At 36.2% G+C, this 22,171-nt stretch overlaps 1 protein-coding gene across 1 annotated transcript; it reads right to left on the bottom strand.

The window, feature by feature from the left end:
* Positions 1–874: 874 nt before the first annotated feature.
* LOC306888782 (IQ motif and SEC7 domain-containing protein 3-like) lies at positions 875–20,461 on the bottom strand (the record flags this gene model as incomplete). Its single annotated transcript, XM_079447226.1, has 15 exons — positions 875–1,282; positions 4,666–4,706; positions 4,787–4,876; positions 5,337–5,495; positions 6,359–6,458; positions 6,554–6,679; positions 7,151–7,290; positions 8,677–8,843; positions 8,980–9,102; positions 9,831–9,992; positions 12,402–13,063; positions 13,949–14,257; positions 14,344–14,461; positions 17,704–17,778; positions 20,001–20,461. 15 exons carry the CDS (start codon positions 20,459–20,461, stop codon positions 875–877), a joined length of 3,141 nt encoding a protein of 1,046 aa, XP_079303352.1.
* Positions 20,462–22,171: the final 1,710 nt, after the last annotated feature.

Raw genomic sequence — 22,171 nt, 5'->3', positions numbered from 1 at the left:
AAGACTTTGTATTCATAGACATGTATATTTTGTCTTATTGCACTTAGCAGTTTTTTTTTTTGTATTTTTTTCCATTTTTAAAAAAAAAATTAATTCATCTTAATGTTTCTGTGAAAGTCATTTTAGTATTCCAGTAAATTTTATGGACATAAATTACATATGGCTTCAGAGGACTTCAGAGCCCACAAATTGTACAGACTGCATTTAATTGTGCTTTTTAAAGTGTTTTTTAAACTATAAATAGTCTTTGTATTGAAAAAAGCTGTGTTTAAAGATTATTCAAAATGTTTTGTGCTCTGAAAAAAAAAAAGAAGAAGCTTTTGTGACCCTGGAGAAACAAGATCAGTCTTAAGTAGCGGGTATATTTGTAGCAATTGCCAGCAATACATTATATGGGTCAAAATTATACATTTTTCTTTTATGCCAAAAATCATTAGGATATTAAGTAAAGATCATGTTCCATGAAGATATTTAGTAAATTTCCTACCGTAAATATATCAAAACTTAATTTTTGATTAGTAATATACATTGCTAAGAACTTTATTTGCACAACTTTAAAGGCGATTTTCTCAACATTTAGATTTTTTTGCACCCTCATATTCCAGATTTTCAAATAGTTGTATCCCGGCTAACTATTGTTCTATCCTAACAACCCATACATCAATGGGAAGCTTTCATTCAGATGACGTATAAATCTCAATTTCAAAAAATTAACCCTTTTGACTGGTTTTGTGATCCAGGGTCACATTTCTGGTTTGGAACAACCAAAAACAACATTTGGTTTGGAACAACATGAGGTTGATTAAATAAAGACAGAATGTTCTTTTTTAGGTGAACCGTCCCTTTAACAGCTGTAAATTGATCTGTGTGTTGTTCAGACTAGGCTGCGTGTCCCGCTGGAGTACCTGCGTTGGCTCAGCAGGTGGCGTGGAGGCGGAGGGGTCGGGGGGCAAAACTGATGCGGGTGATGATAAGGAGGCGGTGGGGGAGGGAGGGGCGGCTGCTGCTTGCCTGCCTCCCGTGACCTGGTGGGCGTGGAGACGGCCGACTGGATGAGGCGATGGGCGGGGTTGTGGCTGAGGAATGCCTCCACGTGGCCACGCCCAGCAGAGTCCACGACGATCACCTTCACGATCTGCTGGCACTGGATCAGGGTATCGGGGGAGATGGTGAGGGCGGAGCCGGGGGCGGGGCTAGGCAGGACGGCCAGGTGTTGCTGAGCGCTGGGTGGGGCCAGAGGAGAGCTGAGTTGGTACGTTTGGAGCCTGTTGTGAATTGACACCTAGTTTAGAAACAGCCAGAAGCAGGAAGCGTTATCAGCCTGGCCTGCTGCACTCTCACGGCCCTCTGGTGCGGAAACACACGACAAGGCCATGCTACAGAGCATGCAGGCGGCAAAACACGACACAAATACATACATGCAGCACGGTCGGAGTGGGTAAAAGCAGGAGACGCTGACGTCCTACTGCTGTGATTTGGATAATTGTATTACTGCGCTGCTAAGAAAATGTAAAATATTAATAAATACTGTAATAGTATATAAATAACACCACCCTGCATCATATTTGCTGAATGAAATCCGATACTTGTTTATTACTAATTTTGAGCTGCCGATTCCAAAAATAGTGGCTGTTTTGCTCTAGCACATCTCGCTTTCTCACAAAATATGTGCATTTCGTTGCATTTGACAGCCATTTGTAAGGTGAAGAAGTCTTGTATTATCACTTAATCGGCAGAAAAACTGGCACAAAGACATGATTCCTGTGTTTCTCTGAGCCAGATTACAACTGTTTGTTCAATTGTCAGCCGATTTTCATGTATGAATGATTCTGAAGACATTATTTTAGGTTAGAATTAATGGCCAGTGAAAAAAAGAAAACGGCAACATGACCCAGATGTTTTCTGCTACATTTGTATGTGTTTTACTACATCTAAGCAGAAAATTACAGATTTTGTGAAAAGCATTTATTTTGCTTAAATTCTTTGACATTAAATGGAGTATTTGAACATATTTTCCCACTCATTTGAAGACTGTAAATTTTATATACATACAAAAAATTTAATCTTCATTCTTATTTTGTAAAATAAAAACAGTACAAAAAAAGGCCTAAAACGAATTACTTTCCATCATGTAAATCAGAAGAATTTTTTTATTCAAAATATCCTAAGTATTTTCTATCTATTTTTGAATTTATTTAATAATATTTTTATAATATTATTTTTGAAGATATCTAATTATAATATTATTTTATAATAGTTTATTATTATAAATTATCAAAGTCAAAATGTATTATGTTTTACTGCAATGGCAGATTTTTTTTGTTTTTTTCTCCAAAAATTAATTTTCTTCTTTAAATTTTATATACTTTAATTAGTGATAAAACAAGTGCAAAACTCTGCCAGAGCATGCAGGCAAAACACAGGATGACTACGTACATACAGCGCGGTCGGAGTGGGTGAAAGCGAGCGATGCTGACTTCCATCTTAAACTGCAGTGATTTTGATAATTAACTGATTTCTTATGCATTTCCTTTTATTACTGCGCTGCTAATCAGACTGTTATATTTTTATCCATCTGTAAGAAGCATTAAAGTGCCCCTCGAGGGCCTATAGGCGCTTGGCAGCGAGGGTCCTTATTGCATGCTGGGTAATTTGCATCTTGTCTCGGTAGACCTTGTTTGCATGTGTATACGTGTTATGTGTCTGGCATCTGGTGAAAGCGCATTCATGTAGCCTGTCTGTCCACAGTAACCACAGCTCGGTGCTTTCATTTCGGCTCTTTTTAATGAAGTATTTGAATTTTAATGACTTCCAGTGCAAGAGCTATTGAAACTATTGCCAATGGTGTTTCTGGACGTGCATTGCAAATCTTATCTTTGTTATTCCACAAGCAATAACATTTTTTTCCCCCTCTGGTAGGCAAGTGGTTTTGGGCATGCAATTTGCAAAGCTTTTTTTATTCAGTGATCTAATGTACACTACCATTCAAAGGTTTCTCATGCTCACCAAGACTGCATTTATTTGATCGAAAATACTGTAAAATTATGAAATATTACTACAATTTAAAGTATATATTTTCTATTTGAATATATTGTAAAATGTCATTTATTCCTGTGATGGTGAACTGAATTTTCAGCGTCATTACTCCAGTCTTCAGTGTCACTTGATCTTTCAGAAATCAATCTTATATGCTGTTTTTCTGCTCATGAAACATTTTTTATTATCATAAATGGTAAAAACAGCGGTGCTGGTTAATATTTTGGTGGAAAATCTGATGTTTTTTTTTTTCTTTGAAAAAAAGTTCAAAAGAACAGCATTTATTTAAAATAGAAATCTTTAGTAACATTATAAATGTTTTTGCTGTCACTTTTGATGAATAATGCATCTATACTCAATAAAAGTATTAATTTCTTTTAAAAAAAACATACTGACCCCAAATGTTTAAACGATAGTGTACACCTGAGTGTAACAGGATATAAATTTGCGCATGGCATCAATGTCTGCATTTCATTGCAATGCCATTGCATTGCTGTCACAACATTATCTACAACATTTCCTTTAAAGGCAAAGGCTGAATGTGTGAATTCGCTTATCAGTGTGTCTTACTTGAATACAGTCGACATCAATTCCACTAAAGGTTTATACATGTAAAGAATTTAACCCCACAACAACAGCAGCTGTATGCAGCATTAAAACACAGCAGTCAGCAAAAGCCAGAGTGAGAGGCCATAGATTACAGATCACAACGAGGGGCGGTGAATGGTGTTTTCTGGGGGGTTTCAGTGCTGTTATTGCTCTGCACCAGTGGTGTGTGATTGCAGTGAAGACACCGAGGGCGGGCATCTCCATTCTGATGGACAGCAGGGTCAGAGTGAGCTCAGGGGTCAAAGGGTAAAGGGCTGAGAGTTTGGGGAGTGGGGAGGTTATCTCTGATTCTGCAAGGAGATAGTGATGATAACTAAATAGACTACATACGTGCTGTCACCACCTACAATGCTCCCCAAAAACTTGAAAACACCTTAGGCTTTAAAATGGTACAATATCAGCATAAATACTCAACATTTTTGGTGTAAATGCATTAAAGTATTAGTATTATTTTATATTATAGTTTCTTTTTATGTTTATTACGTCGGCACACCTTAATGGCTTCACTTATTATTATGGATTATGGACTAATATTTTGGCCAGAAGCAATGGTCTGAAGTCCTAAAGATGGATTTGTTTCTTATAAACACAGCTTTTCACTTCAGAAAACATGACTGGTGTTGCATGGATTCGTCTGAAGTTTTTTTTTTTTTTTTCAGCTGTTTGGACTCTCATTCTGACGGCACCCATTCACTGCAGATGGATCCAAGTGATGTTAATCCTAAATCTCTCCAAATCTGTTCTGATGAAGAAACAAGCCCATCTACATCTTGGATGGCCTGAGGGTGAGTACACTAAGCAAATTTTCATTTTTTTTTTTTTTTTTTTTTAGTAAAACATACTTTCATAGTTTGAGTCATCCCTTTTCGATGCATGACTAAAGACATCACTAAAAATAATAAACATTTATGCTGATATTATCCAAAACCCCACTTTGCCTAGGGCATTCCCAACTTTTGGAGGACACTGTACACATGCACACATAATTTTGCACTGCACTCATGATTTACTGATACAAACCTCTACCGTGTTGCGTCCCGTTTTCTCATAAAAATCATCCCCTGCGAGCCACACAAATACACAAGACATCAAAAACAGGCATACTGTTGTGTATAGCACATGTAAGTATTTGTGTGTGTACCTGAGGCAGAACTAGGTCCAGCGTGGATGTCTAGTTGTGTGCCGTTCTTGTTAGTTTGATTTCTCACAACCTGTTGTCTTTCTAGTTCCCCTGAGAACCACATACATAATTCCCTTTAATGACGGCCACAACATTCCCCACAACTGTGGCATTCAAACCACAGAGGAATATAGTGAATTCATTAAATTTCAGGCTGACCTTTAGGTAATTATGAGTTAAAATGGTAGAAGTAATGTTTAAATTATTTATAGTGCTAATAAACGACTTAAAATAAGGAAAGCATGCACTGTTCTATTATATACAGTATTCTTTTTCAATGATATTAAACTGAAAATGCTTTGCGTGTTGCTATGTTTTTGCTAGGGTGTTCTTGATGGTTGCTAAGTGGTTTCTTTGAGGATCAAGTCAAAAGTCAAAAGATTTTGCTGGTCTGTGGGTTTTTTCAGACAAAACATGGATGTCCAAAAACCCAGAGATTATCAGTATCCTACTAAAGTGTGTGCTGTGAACATGAGTAAATGAGAACACCGTTACAGGCAAAGGCACTCACACTCAATCCGTATTTGCTCCATCTCTGCCACCTCTGCGATGCTCTCTCTCAGGTCCTCTACAAACTTGAGCAGCTCCTCAGCGCTCTGAGAACAGAAATTCACCACCTGCTTCTTCTCCGACGAGAACGGAGACAATATCGTGATTCCATGAGGGTAATCTGTGACAGAAAACACACATTGTATTTATGACAATGCAAATACTGAGCTCTGCTTTTTATTATTTAAAAAATAAATTCTCAAAAAATATAATTTGTTGAAATGCATTATATTTCAATGACCTTTAAAGATAATAATGATTTTCAATTTTTTACTTAATGGCAGCATATACACTTCACAGTCAGACATTTCTTTTTTGACGATTATTGCATAATAATAATCCATTCACTGATTATTATTCACTGATTTATTGACAGAGAAACAGACGAATTAGAACACAGTTTGGAGATGCTATATAAATAGCTTTAGTATTTTTCTTTGCTTTGAATTCATTGTTTGTTTTATTTAATAAAATATATTTTCATCATTTAGGTTGTCCCTAATCAATGCAAAGTCATTACTAAATATTATAAAAGATTTATGATGATTTAACCAAAACCACACTTTGCCTTTTAGAAGGCATTATGAATATTATTATTAAATATTGTTATATTTTTATATCAGAATTTGGGTTTAAAAACTAAAATATAATATAAAATAAAATATGAAATAAAATAAAATATGACATTTTAATACTGGACTTACACTCATCAAGCAACCAGATATAAGGTGATATAAAAGGTTTTTTGTTTGTTTATTTATTAGTAATATTATTTACTTATGACTATTAAAATGCAATTTAACAGATTAACAGACATTTTTTAATATTCATTTAATTTTTTAAACTTGTCAGTCCATGAACCCCCGAGTAATTTCATGGTCATGCAGTTGAAAACTCTTAACTTTAACTATACTACATTCTTTACCATATTTATTAATATAGTAAACTAGAAATATATACATTTTTGTGTGTTTGTATTCTTACACTCATTCTCAAACAGATGAAACTGCATTCCCAGTAAGCCCATGGCCTTGCAGAACGTGTATGTGGCAGCACTCTTCTTCTTAGGGCATAGTTTGAGGATCTAACATCACAAAACAAAAATATTTTTTCTATTTTCAGTTGTTTGTTTATACATGTTTGAATATGTTTTCACGTATGATCATGCGTGTCTCTCACCACTATCAGGTCATTGAAGAGGAACACCTCCCTCTGATGTGAGGCCTGTTTCTGTGGTTTATTCACATCGGTGACCTCATAGAGTCGACTGCAGCACACCAGCCTACGGTGAGGAACAGACAGTATCTGAGGAAGAAAGAAAGAGATCAAATATCGGGTGAATTCAATTCAGAGGGTGCAGTTTCCATCAGCACAGGAAATGAAAAGAGGGATGTCTGGTGGAGTAAGGGCTGAAGAATGAAATTAATATTTCATATGGAGGTAGACTGTTTTGCAGCGCTGTCATGTGAAATCTGAAATTATAGCACCAAACTAATGAGCAGTTTTAGTCTCAAGTCTCCTGTTTTTATAGCTCACGCACCGATAAATTCATTCACAGCTGTTAGCATAGAGAGGTGGGAAAAATTAATGACCAGAAACTGTAATGTGAATTTCACTTGTTTTGGCTTTGAGCAAAGTTTATTTTTACCTCATCATGTTAATCAGACTTGAGACTGGCAAAAGTTTTGGGGTAATGGAAGTTGAAACTTATTTTAAGCTTTAGACCTGCATATGAAACTTATATTGTTTACCTTCTGTGGTAGAGAACTGACTCACCGTCTTCATTCCAAGAATGCTTTGCTCAACTCTGGTAACATAAGTCACATGATCCTCGTTGGAGCGCAGCTCCCTCTGCTGAATCCGCTCGTAAATCCCTGCTAGCATCTCCCGTGGAATATCTGCGCCATCGTCCACTCCTGAAGGTGAATTTGCTTATTTATTACCTTATAACATTTTAAAAACTAATGCAAGAATATAGTTTAAGTTTGGAAAACTGTACAGTGTTCTGGATTGCCTACTCTGTAATAGGTATGCATCTCTTGTTAACAAGGACCATAGTATATGGAGAAGCTGTGGAAAGCCACAAAATAAATATTTTTAAATATTTAAATAAGTAATTGCAACTTTTTTTTAAATCACAGAATTGTGACTTCTATCTCATAATTCAGGCTTCCTTTTCCTCAGGGTTATTAATTATGAAGTGTAAACTCAGAATTCTAAAGAAATAATTCAGACATGTTTTCTCAGAATTGCAAGCTTATCTGGTGGTGATGGTGCAGTGGATAAGACACATGCCTTTGGTGTGAGAGACCCGGGTTCGAATCCACTGTGAGACACCAATGTGTCCCTGAGCAAGACACTTAACCCCTAGTTGCTCCAGAGGCGTGCGACCTCTGACATATATAGCAATTGTAAGTCGCTTTGGATAAAAGCGTCAGCTAAATGAATAAATGTAAATGTAAATCTCTTGCAAATGTGAGTTATTAATTGCAAAATGTAAACTCATAATTCTCATTAAAAAAGTCAGAACTATAAACTCAAAATTCTGGCATTTTTAAATTAGAATTACGAGTTTACATCTCGCATTTGCGAGTTATTATTTGCGAAACGTAAACTTAGGACTCCTAGAAAAGTCAGAATTATAAACTAAATTCTACATTTTTTCTCAGAATTGCAAGTTTATATCTTGCAACTATAAGGTATTAATTGTGAAATTTAAATTCTGAATTCTGAGAAAACACAGCCAGAATTAAAAATGTTGAATTTTATTACTGGTGAGATATCAACTCACATTTGCAAGAAAAGAGTCTGAACTGCGAGATGAAAAAGTAACAATTACCATATTATTTATATTTTTATTCCATGGCGGAAATAGGCTCAAATAAGAAGCAGAAGTGCCACTGTGTAATTTTTCTATATAGTGAGGATTTATTTGGCTTATGGAAAAGTCCCATCATAAACCAGAGCTCGACTAATTGCACGCTCTGATTTTGTTCCAGTCCCCATGTCTTTACATCTCACTTTAAAGTGCGGCTCTCTATGTGTTTGTTATATCAGCGCAAAGTAGGCAACAGATCAAAAACTATTTGATCAGAGACCAGGAATCCATCCAAAACACACACACACTGCCTACGCTCCAAGGAGATAATCAAAATGTCTCTTTTGATATGAAAAGATATGCAAATTTAAGCATGAAGATGGAAAGTTGATTAAAATTGGCAAGATTTAAAATCAAATATCCGATCTCTGACCTCAAAACACCAACAGGCACCAGTTTTAATTAACAACACACATAAACACACCTCGTAGGTTACGTATGAAGTCTTCCAGAAGCATCTTGCGCTCTGGTTTGATGTTGGGACTGTACATATCTGTGTTCAGCAGAACGATGGCGAAGGCCAGGATGAAGATGGTGTCGGGGTTATGAAACTGCTGCACCACGTCAGGGTTACACATACAGTACCTCTGACTGAAAGGAAAAACAACAATGTACATTATAGTGAATGTTCTGCACCCAATGGATAAAATTACCATAGTTATCCTGTAAAATTGCATGTGTGTGTCTAGGAAATGACTCCCAGCACTCGTCTGTTTGTGATTCTCACCTGAATGCTTCAATGAGTCTCTCGACTTTTTGAGCTTCTCCTTGCACTCGCACATGAGCCTGAAACTTCCTCAAAGCTTCATCCAGCTCCAGCATGGAGAAATCCATCTCATCCACCACACAGCTGAGAGAGAGAGACCACATTAAACTCATAAATGTGCTCGGTTTAAATTAAGAGCCCAATTTATGAGGCTCCAGCACTGTAAGAAATGAAAATGTGCCGTTATTACCTTCAGTGGTTGGTTCTTAAATTATAACCCCCGATCCTGAATATGCGGTTACATTCATGCGTTGGTTAATATGCAGTAGCTAATGCAGTTAATTCAGTCATATTAACCCTAATGTTAATATTACCCTTTCAAAACAAAGATATCATTTTAGAGCTTGCTAATTAATACTGCAGTTTAATAATATTTGTAACAATAGTTTCTCATTTAGATTTATTGGCAATGACAATACTACGCATAATCATAAAAAAAGCATAATCTTGATAATTCTTTACATAATTTTGTGGAAATAGCATATTTGTACATATATTTTGTATATTCTGTGAACTATGTACATACATTTGTCTGTGTTTATAATGTGTATATTTCATTTTTAATTAAAGAAGATTGAATTAAAGAGAACTAAAGTAACAATACTGTAATCTTACCTGGCAATAACTCTCATTCTGATTTTATAGTGAGCAGATTTTATTTCAGCTAATATTAATTGATTTTTCAGGGCTTATTATAAACGTTTTATATAATTTAGGACTACATTTTTGCATCAGAGGATATGTAATTGTCTGCAAAATGACTGTGATGCAGAGAAAGCTATGGTGCATAAACCTTTATGAAGACAACTCACTCCAACACATCTCTGTTGAACTGCCTCTTGCTGTTACCCAGGAACTCTCCAATCATCTGTCGACTCAAACCCTTCCTCTGCAACAGGAAGTGAGCCACACCGATGGCTGTGTCAGGAATAAAGCCCCTGGATATCAGGAACTGGATGCCTTTGTCTGGATTGCTGCAGGAAGATCAAGGAGGATGTAGGCGAGACAACTGATTTTCTCTTTCTCAAGAAGCTAGAGCTAACACTTTATAATAATGTTCATTAGGAAAATTAGCTAACCTTATATTATGTACTGATATAATATACTGCAATTACATTTAATGTTTTCATGTGGAAGTTTTTGAAAGGCATTTTTCAAATAACATTGTAAATTGTAATAATATTGGATCGTATTTCAGAAACATAAAAATGTTAATGATTTCAAACTTTGACCGATAGCATACACAAACTAAGCAGTATTTAATGCTTTTTTTGAAGAAACCATTTTACTCATTTCTTTTGCATTCAGTCTGAGCTTGTGGAAGTTATTATGAATTGTTTCTAGAGAAAAAAAAACAGGAAGACTGCGTGCATGTGCGCAGGTTCGTATATGTACTGTGTGTTAAGAAAGATATTCATAGTTACAAGCATACAGTATTTACATGCAGATTATTCTTTCCATGTCAGTAAACATCTTGCTGACATTCTGTTCCACAGACACACTCGTCCATATGTACATCACAACATCTATATAAGCAGGCAATAACAGCAGGACTGAGCAGATTATATTTATGTATGTTCACAAGCCTGGGATCAGTACGGTTTAATAAATTATTACTGTTATTCAGCAAGGATGCATTAAATTGATCAAAAGTGACAGTAATTACATTTATAATAATAAAATACATTTTTAACTTTTTTTTGAATTCACTAAAGAATCCTGAAAAAAATATCACGGTTTCCTTAAAACTTTTGAGCAGCACAACCATTTTCAACATTGATAACTGAATGTGGATTCATCTACACGCTCATTGTGAGCAAATAGCTGAAAAAACTAAATACATCCTCACAAAAACCTTAAAAAAAACAACAGTGTCCCTTAGTCACAGCCTGTGTAAAACCATGTGTGTGTCTGTGTCTGTGTGTGTGTGTGTGGATCACCTGGTTACCATGGCAACCGTGGTGCTATTCACATCAAGCATGTCAAAGTGAATCTGATCTGAGATTTCAATTGAGTGCTGATGCACTCTGAAGCCTCTGAGGATTGACTTTATTCTGCTTGTGTGTGTGTGTGTGTGTGTGTGTCTGAAGGAGCTACACACAAAATGGAGCAGAGAAAGAGCCTCACAATCACCCCTGAGGGAGTATAATATAGTCTTCTTGAGTATGTGTGTATGTATACATGAGTAAGCGTGTATCAGCAGATATAATGAAAATGCACTCAACTCTTTAGTCATGGTCAAACTAACCCCACGAACAAAAGCTCTTTTCTTTAGGGTTAGTAATGTAAACAATTCTATAATATGTTTGTTTGTAAGGCCTAAAAATCTTTAAACTACAAAGTTCTTTCAGAACTTTCAAACAGGTTTTTGAGAAGCAAAATTTTAAGTTTATTTTGACAAACTTTGCATTTCCAGGTAAATATGACAGTTATATGAATTTCTTTTAATTCTGCATCCTCATTCATATTCAGAAATGTAATTGGGATTTAAAAGACAAGGCACAGATCTAGAGACAGGCTAAATCAAACCGGTGAAAGAAAATATCCCTTTATGAAGCAGTTTTCCTTATTAAAATAGTCAAATTTGCTATATTTTTTTAACTACATTTTTTTTTTCAGTAACTGAAATAAAATATAAATATTGAAAAACTTAAACTTACAAAAACTTAAAACTTACTAATTAGAAATGTTGTTTTGGCAACTAAATGAATTTTAAAGTACTAAAATTATAAATACATAAATTGGCTATATAGAAAAAAAAAGCTGAAAATGTCAAAGCAACAAAAGATACTAAAATTAAAATTAAAACTAAATTTTAAAACTAAAGTACTAAAATGGAAATCAAAATAAAACTATATAGAAATACAGAAAAAAACTAAATGTCAAAGGAACAAAAAAAAAAACTAAAAGTGAAACTAAGATGAAAATGGAAATGACTAAAGTAAATAAATATGAAAAAATATTAAAACTATATATAAATACCAAAAAAAAGTATCAAAAGCAACAAAAAAATACTAAAACTGAAACAAACAAATAATAATAATAATAATAATAATAATAATAATAATAATAAAAAATTAAAATGTCAAAGCAACAAAAAAAAATACTAAAAGTGAAACAAAAATTTAAATTAAAATGAAAACTAAAATTGTATACAAATACTATTATAATAGCACTAGATTTAGCAGGTTTTATCTGCACAATCTGTCCCTGTTTAATACGGTAAAACTGCTTTGTATTGTAAAAAGCGCTATGTAAATAATGATGACTGATGATAATGAGGTAGTTGTGGGACATCTGAGACTTTCAAACATAGCAAAACCTGTAACACACTAAAAAGCCACTGTAAATTAAAACATTTGACTTTTAATCTTTGTACTCACACATTGAAGAGGTTGAGTCCAATGCGGTAAAGGCGTTTGCGTGCAATATCCGTCGAGAGCGTGCCGCAGGGCGTGTCCTGACAATGTGGGCGGGGCAGAGACAGAATCATCGTCTCACACGCTGATGTCGAGGTGCTGCTGCTACTGACGGGCTCTGAGCTGTTTTCTGCCGTTTCTGGTGCAATCTGATTGGTCTGTTTCCCCTCCAGTCCCACCCCTGTTGTCGGTTCGTCCATTCCGGTTGGCTGTTGGTTCTTTTTCTCTTCCTCACTGGGTGGCGGAGCTGGAAACTCAGGCTCTGCCATAGTCATCGATGCCGACTGGCCTGCTTTCTGTCCCCCCGTTTGGGGTTCTGAGCTGGTCTCCTTGGTTACGCCGTTACCAAGAGAAACTGACTCCAGCATTGAGGAGGAGAGGCGAAAGTTGTGGTTGTCAATTTGAACAGTCACATCCCTGAAAGCCATCATGAGTTTACTGGCGCTGCGGGGTATGTTCTCCCCACAGCCGCTCTGCGTGGCATCCTGTAGGGCAGCGGGTTCCATCAGGAGCCCCTCAGAATGGGATCCAGAAGGAGGGGCCGCAGTGGACTTCTCTCCTTCCCCGTCTCGAACAGAACTCCAGCTGCTCAAAGCCTCGTCAATAGACCGCGCTAATGACTGAACCTGGAAGGGAGAATAGAATAGAATGAATAGAATAGAATAATGTGAATAAAACAGAATAGACTAGGACAACATATTTTAATAGTACAGGTTAGAATAGAACAGAAGAGTATAGAATATAACAACATATTTGAATTGAATAGAATAGATTGAATACAACAGAATAAACCACCATATTTGAATAGAACACAATGGACTGGAATACAGTAGAACAGAATACAACAACAGAATACAATATAATAAAATGCATACAACAAAAAAAAGAACATTTAAATTGGATAGAACCAAATATAATAGAAGTGAATACAACAGAAAATAACATAATTAAGCTGAACTGAAGACAACCAAATAGAATAAACCCAATATGACTGAACAGAAGAGCAGAAGAGATTCTACTGTGTTAGAATGGAATACAGTAGAACAAGATATTTGAATTGAATAGAAAAAAACAGAATGTAACCAAATACAACAGAGAAGAGCAAGGTATTTGAATAGAATAGAACACAATATAACAACATTTGAATTGAATCGAACCAAATATAACAGAATAGAATAAAACAGAACAAAATACAACAGAACAGAGTAGAAAAGAATAGAAGAATAGAAAAGAACCAAATAGAATGGAATACAATAGAACAGAACAACATATCTGAATAGAACAGGATAGAACAGAAATTAACAGAACAGCATATTTGAACTGAACAGAATAAAATGAAATGGAATAAAAAACCATCATATCTGAGTAGAATAGAATAGAACAACATATTTAAGTAGACTGGAACAGAACAAATCAAACAATATAATATCATGAATCGAACGGAATCGTTTGTGTACGTGAACCCATGTAATAGAAATATGCTGAATAGATAGCAGATGTTGATGGTGTACCTGTTCAGTGAATGTGTCCTCCAGATGTGTGAGCGTGGTTGTAGTGGCCACCGGCAGTGAAGTGGAGTGTGTGAGTGGGATGCCCATGAGTGAACATCCCTCCATCAGCGCCCGTTCAGCAGAGAACCTGTCCCTCTGTACCCGGACCCTGCGCACAGACATGCGCCGCGGGATCCCACTCTCCAGAACTGAGTTCCGGATCTTCTGGAAGTTCTTACTGAGCTGGTACTGACGAAACGCCGTCTGGATCTTACAGGCCGCTCGCCGGGAAATCAGAGGACCACCGTAATTCTGCTCCAGTTCCTCTATCTGCAGATAAATAGATAGATACAAAATTAACTTATCGTTTCACGCTCTTCAACATTTTGTACAGATGCGTGTCCATTGGGTCGTACCTGTTTTTGTTTGAGATCAGGAGAGAGCTCATATTCTGGAGGATGTGAGCAGGGTGGCGCGTCACGCTGGACGTCTTTTTTCTCATCTTTCTTTTCTTCTCCTGCAGCAGGAATCGAGCTACGGTTTCAAATGACACAAGTGAGCAGTGGCTGACCCAGATTCACCGTCTTTTAATCTAGACTGATCAGAACCCAGTGCGCACTCAGGACTAATTAACTCTGCTTAATTACTACATGCAGGCTTTCACAGATTTCAGATTCAACGCAGCCTTCATGGAAAAGGATGTAATCAAGCGGAGGTTTCAGATCATCTTTCCAAATCATCATTTAATTGTCAGAATCTGCTCATTGAATGAGATAGCAAAAATTGAATTCAATTCAAATAAAATACCATTATTAATTTTGGGTTTTTAAACTATTCATTGAATCAATAAGACAAAACTGAAATTGTTCAATTTTTTTATTAAATTAAATAGTTTGTGTGTTTGTGTGTACTGTATACACACACATTTGTGTATAAATATTTTATATTTACATATTTAAATCAATGAATCATATATAGCAAGAGCCGATAAAAATGTAAAAACTGTAACTTGAATGCAATGTAAGTAGCTTTGGATAAAAGTGTCTGCTAAATGCATAAATGTAAATGTAAATGTAATGTAGATCATATATAAAATGTATATATATATATATAGAGAGAGAGTAAGATAAAAATTCATAGATATTTATGTGAAATAATTATATAATTATATAGATAATTATATGAAAAAACTGCTTCTGCATAACTAGTTAAAATTGAATTATTTATTAAATTTAAAAATATTTGGTTACTCCAGTAGTACATTTAAATTTCAATGGATAGGTTTTGTATAAATCCCAAAAACCAAAGACTAAATCAAACCAAATTTCCGAGGTTAGCACCCCACGCAATCTTGCATAACCCCATACATGACAAAGCCATTTTCGTCTTATGTTGAGCTCATGAAAAAGCATTTCTAAGTGGAAAGCAGATGTTTAAATCATGAGAGATGTCACAAAGTACGGTTCTTCTGCTTAACAACACAGCTCAACCCCATTTCCATTTTCTCCAGGTTCTCTCTCAGTGTAGACACGGGTTTACAACACACACAAGCACACTGCTGACTGTATTCACTGTCAGCACATTAGCTGCTACCCTGGAGTAAAGGCCACTTAAGCTCTGTAAGCACTCATACACGAAGAGCAGAGAGCAGGGTTTTCCATCTTTCATGCGCCAAGTACTGCTCGCCTCTGAGGAACGAAAACAAATGCAGCAGAACCTTAAAAGAGAGTGAAAACAGATGCCGGAGCACACGGTCACTACAGATCATTAGGTCGCTGCGCAATTGATCTGAGAACCCAAACTGAAATGTGATATCACTCATTATGTGAGAGAGTATGTGATCCTGGTAGCTAGTTTGATGTCATTTCCTGGGTTATGACTCAATAAATATGCTTTCTCTCTCAAGCTATTTAAAAACAGATTGTGAATGATGACAGGTTTCAACACCAAGCAGAAACCCAGGCAGTCGATCTGTACAAATAAAAGGTGAGAAACTACTGCATGCTTATATTTTTCTCTCCCACCAACCCCCTTTCCTGATCATTTGGGAAATAACTGGCACACAATCACGATCGGCTTTAGCAAAAAGTAAACTGCTCTCTCCTGTTCATCGATAAAATTGGCATCAATAAACTTCATTAGTGGTGATTACTCAGGCTTACAGGCAAACATCTAACCCTGAGCATTAAACTTCAGTTCACCACTGAACCAACACCATTGGAGCTACGGATATGACCTACTCACCACCCAAAACACCCTAGTAACCATCACAACACCCTAGCAACTGCAACCACGTAGAAAAATGCTAAAAACACTTAAAAGGTTTTACTGCCAAGCTCCACTTATATTTTTTTCTACATTGTAAATCATGTAATTTCTACTGAAAAATACGGTAAAAACGTTACAGTAAAAATATTTACTTAATTGTAACAATGTCTGAAAAATGGTGGTTTAACATGGCAATGTGTGTATTTTTTTAACCCTTTTTTTTGCATGTAATGTAATTTCTACAGAAAAATATGATAAAATTCCACAGTAATTATTTTTACTATAACTATATACTGTGAAAAATTGTAAAAAGTTTAACATTCCATTATAAGTAATTTAATACTGTCTAATACTGTAAAATTTATGTGTTTTTTTTTTTAAGTAAAACAATTTGATTTTGGTTCTTTTAATTTTATTTTTTTAGTTCATTGCATTTTTTTTTTTTTTTTGTCAAGTGTCTTTCTATTGAACCACCTGTATTATTTATAGGCAAATGCATATTTTGGTTGTTAAATAGCTTGGTGTATTAACATTACATCACTTAAATATATGTTCTAAGTTTTAAATTATACAGTCATACTGTAATAGAGGAAAAACTGTCGCTGTATTTTTACAGTGAATGTCTGGCAACCACAGCAGCCAGTTTTTTACTGTCAATTTAACAAAACATTTTTTACATTGTATTGCAGGTGAGAAACTAAATGCACTCTGACTACATGCTTATCTTGGTTTCTTCTTTTCCTTTTTTGTCCTTTTTCAACCATTCAGGACATAATTGGCACAAAATTAGAATAGATTTCCTGCAGAAATAAAGCTCCTCTTTAATGTTTACCACAAAAATTGGAAAATATGATTCAGAGCTTTCTGTGAGGGTCAAAAAATAATGAGCACTTTCCACTTTATCAGTTTGCTGCAAAGACGAGGTCATGATTTCTTCAAATTTGGACACAAAAGTATAGATTTTCTGTTGTTTAGAACCGACTTTGTTCACAGTTATCATGTGCTCTTTAATTTGATTTTGTTGGCAACATAAAATATGCAGTCAACAAAGCTCAGATGGTTTGAAGTTCCCAAAATAGTGCAGAACTGCCACATTCACGTATGCATTCACACACACACACACGCACACACAGACTCTCTCTCCACCTGAGTGACAGTGCTTATCCATGCCGAGAGTTTTCCAGTCTATCAGACAGAGGACGGATGAGGGTTAAACTACACCTGCAGCATGCACTAACTCTCTTTCTCACAAACACACACACACTTACACTCCGCTAGCTTGAATCCCATCACCCAGAATGCCTCAGGCCAAGAGAACAGGGGCCGCAAACAGAAAAGCACTACCATTCACGGATGGAAAACTTAACCAATGCAGACAGCTGCGGTAAACAAGTAGATTCACACTCTCCTTACTGCATCAATTGCTCATATTGTAGATATTGTTTGTTTAGCATGTAGAAAGACTAACTCTCTTCTGATTGGCTTGTTACATAAGATGTCGTCCTCACCTGGAGCAGGTTAGGGAGTCTCCCTCTGGGGCCTCTGGTGCGGGACAGCAGAACTGGTGCAGGACGGTCTGGCTCCTGTGAAAGGTTTAAATCAACATTACTGCAGTTAAATGCAATGTAATACTGTTTGCATGTTTCTTCATGAACGTGTGTTCTTTGAACAATTAGTGTGGTGATTCTCAACTGAGTTTGCTTCAGAATCCAGATTATTGATTGGGCACTCCAAAGTACACTCAAACAGTATTTAGGCATAAATTTCATATTGAATTGCATATAAAACTTCCATTCATTTGGATTACACAGTTTCAATATAGACTAACTAATAAACCGAGCCACATCTGTCAGTCATACATAAATGAAACGGGTAAGATTTCTGCACTCAGAACATACCTGCGCTTTTAGGTTTAAACCCACCAGATAAGGACCACTAGCCTCCAAATAACTTAAATGAAGTTCTAAATGAAGTATTGGAGAAACAGTCCATCCTGGCAATCACAAAGCAATGACTGCTCACAATTCTTTCAGAAATCCCCTGCTCCTTCCTGATTTAATTTGCTAACACTTTAAACACTTCGGTCTCTAATTTCCAGGGAAAACTCAAAGCTCAAGATGAGTTTTCTTTGAGCCCTCCTTTGTTGACAGCACATCAAATACGTTTGCTTCACACTCCAGCATAACATGAGAACGTAAAGTGCTATTAATATAATCATATTTGCATATCACTTCCTTGCAGTCCTGCTATTACGATTATGTAATATTCATTATTAATATAACATTCTGTTTTGTATGTAAAATTCCCAGCAGCTTTCTTGCTTAAAAAAAGAATGACAGTTTGGAACGACATGCGGGTGTCTTTAAGCTGAACTTTAAATAGTCACTTCTGACCAAAAAAAACAGCCCTTAATTCACAATTACACTTCTTCCAGTTCAGAAGTCCATCCCCTGGTGTCCTCTCACATCAAAATCCAATTTGGGTTGTTTTCTGTGCATATTTCTCTTCTGATTCAGACAAGTTTTTCACTGAAGAAAACAATATTATAGATAGAGGACTAGTATTTTGTCCAGAAGCAATGGTTTAAAGTTAAAATGTCTTAATAATGGATTTGAGTGGTGTGGATTATTGTGATGTTTTATCAACTGTTTGGACTCTCATTTTGACGGCACCCATTCACTGCAGAGGATTCATTTGTGAGCATGTAATATTAAATATCTCCAAATGTTCTCATCTACATCTTGGATGGCCTCAGGGTGAGTAAATTTTCAGCATATGTTCATTTTTTAGTGAACTCTATTGCAAACACTCTGTCTCACTCGCTAATAAAGATGCAACAGTCTCAAAATATCATGATAGTGATGTGAGATTAACTTTAATGAGCTTTGTGCATGAGCATAATTGGGCCCTAAAACTGATTGGTAATGAGCATCTCACACTTCCAGTACAGCTAAACGTATTCTGTCATATAAGAAACAAACACACAACAAGGTAATATGCTCTCTGACTCAGGACTAAGTGTTTGTCCCCTAAAGGATAAGGTAATGCTACCATTAAAATTAAACAAATCAGAGTGGAATGTATCATTCCAGTTTTGCTTGTGGGGTTCACACACACACACACACACATAACACATACAGAGGGAGTACTCTACAAATGCAGCATGAGATGTGCACTGAAGCAGATAAGCATCGTAATAGACGACACACTCACACACACACACACATACACACACACACACACACACACACTCTCTCTCTGAATCTCGTTCTTTCTCTCTTACTGTGGATTAGATACCAGCTGGCGGATCAACTTCACATGCACTATGGGAATGTCACTTAAAGCCTCACTTTAAGCACAAATCTGTGTGTGCGCGCGTGTGTTTGCATGCCAAAAGAGTGTTTTTAAGTGCTTTTTAAAATGCATTATTGCTGCAAAATAATCAGGTGCATTAAAAACCCCTTTCTCAAGACATTTTGCCCTGGAAAGAGTGAATGTGCTGAACTAATGCTGACCTATAATCATTTTTCTTCCATTTCAGTGTGTGCAGTTAATTTAAGAATGTAACACACACATGCATTTAAACACTGATAGATTACAAACCCACATGAATGACTTTTTAAATACAAATCATTATGCTTGTGTGATCGTGAAATTATTGATGTGCAATTGCATATTCACTGTGGCCTACATAGAGTGAAATTCCTCTGTTATGTAATCCTGATGGCGCATGTAATCTGCCTCACCGATCTCATGTTTTCCTAGAGAAAAAGATTGATTTGTTGAACATGTGATGAGAACTTACTCAGATGCCCGTGGGAGTCCCACAGCTCGGCACAAGGTGGCAGGTGTCTGTGGGACCAGGGACCGACAGCAGGGGTCCTGAGCATCATTATCATCTTCATCAGCAGAGTCCGGACTGGCATTGCTGGGTCCCGCAGGAACAAGCTGCATGTCCAGGGGAGAATGATGCTGCTGCTGCTGCTGCTGCTGCTGAGTTTGGACCGGGGGTGTCTCGGCTCTGCTGGTTCGGGGCAGGCTGGATGTCCGGGGGGGCGGAGGCGGATGATAGCGGGGAGGGTGCCGGTGATGGCTGCTGGAGTCCTGCAGCTGCCGATTCTCAACCGCTAGATCCTCCAGCCGGCGCTCGAGTATGTCTATCCGGTATCGCTGGGTTTGGATCAGACTCTGTTGGTTCTGCACGATGGCGGTGAGCTCCTTCAGATAGAGCACCGCCTGCAGAGGGTTCTCCAGGAGGCTCGACATCCCGGTGCGACGCTCCTCTTGAAAAAGACGAGAAATTATCCGATCCAAGGTGCGTCTTGGTGTCAGTACCCCTGACCAGTTGTACGGGTTGATATTTAAATGGATGAACCGAGAGAGAGAGAGACCCCCGCCTCCGCCTCCACCTCCGTGCCCAGAGCGCGCATGAAGGGATGCGCGGAGTGGTGCTGATGCGAGGATGTCAAAACACAGTATTGAAGGGGGCGGGGCCGCGTTCGCCAGTGACGTCAGGGGGCACGTAATGAGGCGCAATTACAGAGTTTGCTTAGTTTATTTATCTCGTAAATATAGAAATGATAAGAAATCTAGATATGCTTGTTTATTCATTTCTTTTTGGTATATATTAACCGTTAATATATAGGGTACAACGGGGCTAAAGGCGTCTTTGATATTATTTTCATCTAAACCACTAGATGGAGCAAAAACGTGGCGTAGCACTTTCCTAAACATTCGCTTTTCAACATGCACGTGTTTATTTATCTGACCTTTGAAAGTTAATTCTGTGCTTACTTGATCTAACATTTTATGTTTTTTAAAATGTTGTAGATTTAAGTAGCAAATCAGAATCGCTGAAATTAATTTTGTGACAAAGGTCTTCTTTATGATTTTCAGTTTTGTTTAAGAAAATTCAATTAACAGTTTTTAGCCCCAACCTGCTGTTGGGGCTAAAGGCGCACAGTAATTAACATGATAATTAATAGACTTTTCCATTTGTTGACATGGTTAGATTCAGATGGTAAATATCATATATTATATTGGGTGTTCATATTAGAGATAATAACCATGTTTAGAATGAAACATCATATTTAAAAACATGATATTAATCATATATAATAAAATATAATTTGTTGTTACTACTGTAAATATACATTAAATTATTGAATGTCCTTCAATACTTTCAGAATCTTTACGTATTAAAATTATTTTGTTTCTGTATTTTAAAATATTTTTATGAACATATTTTAATGACAGGCCTATTTATTGAACAAAAATTTATTATTTTAATTTTCAAAATAGTACAAACTTTGCTAAAGTGATTGTTTTCAACAAGTATTAACTTAGACGTTATTTTTAAAAACATTATTTTAGTTGAAGTATTTGTATCAATACCCCCCTTGCCACCTCATACATTTATAAGATTTTTAAACCAAATAAACAACTTGAATGATTTATTTTCACCATTAATGTTCAATACAACGTATATATTGTTTCTGCAATTATATATTTTAGGGCGCAGCGAATTGTAAATTTTTTCTTAGGGTGGGCCTTTACCCCCGTTGTACCCTATATGTTGTTAATAATTAGTCATGAATTATAAATTGTATCAAATTTATGAACTGTATATAATGTATGAATATAATGTATGTTTGTCTGTCTATTAATCTTCAATAAAAAAACACATGAAACATGCTTAGACTCTTAATTAAGTAATTTATCTTTATCTTTATTATTAATATCTTAATTAAAATTTCTGTTGCTTGGTTACCAAATGAAAGTTATTTCCCCCCTTATTTTCAGAGTGCATTATTAGAAGCATGTTTCTCACTATATCAATTAAAATAATAATAATACTAATAGAGAAAACAAGGCAAAAATCAGAAAGTTAATGATGGGAGTGGTTTACTGCTAACAAAACTGATCAAAACTTTCTTATATTGCCTGCATGAAATATTCATTCACAATTATTTTAAG

The sequence above is a fragment of the Barbus barbus genome (genome assembly GCF_936440315.1).
Source record: "Barbus barbus genome assembly, chromosome: 22".
Taxonomy (NCBI): domain Eukaryota; kingdom Metazoa; phylum Chordata; class Actinopteri; order Cypriniformes; family Cyprinidae; genus Barbus; species Barbus barbus.
Note: the sequence above shows the minus strand (reverse complement) of the source record. Positions and strands in the feature narration are given on the sequence as shown.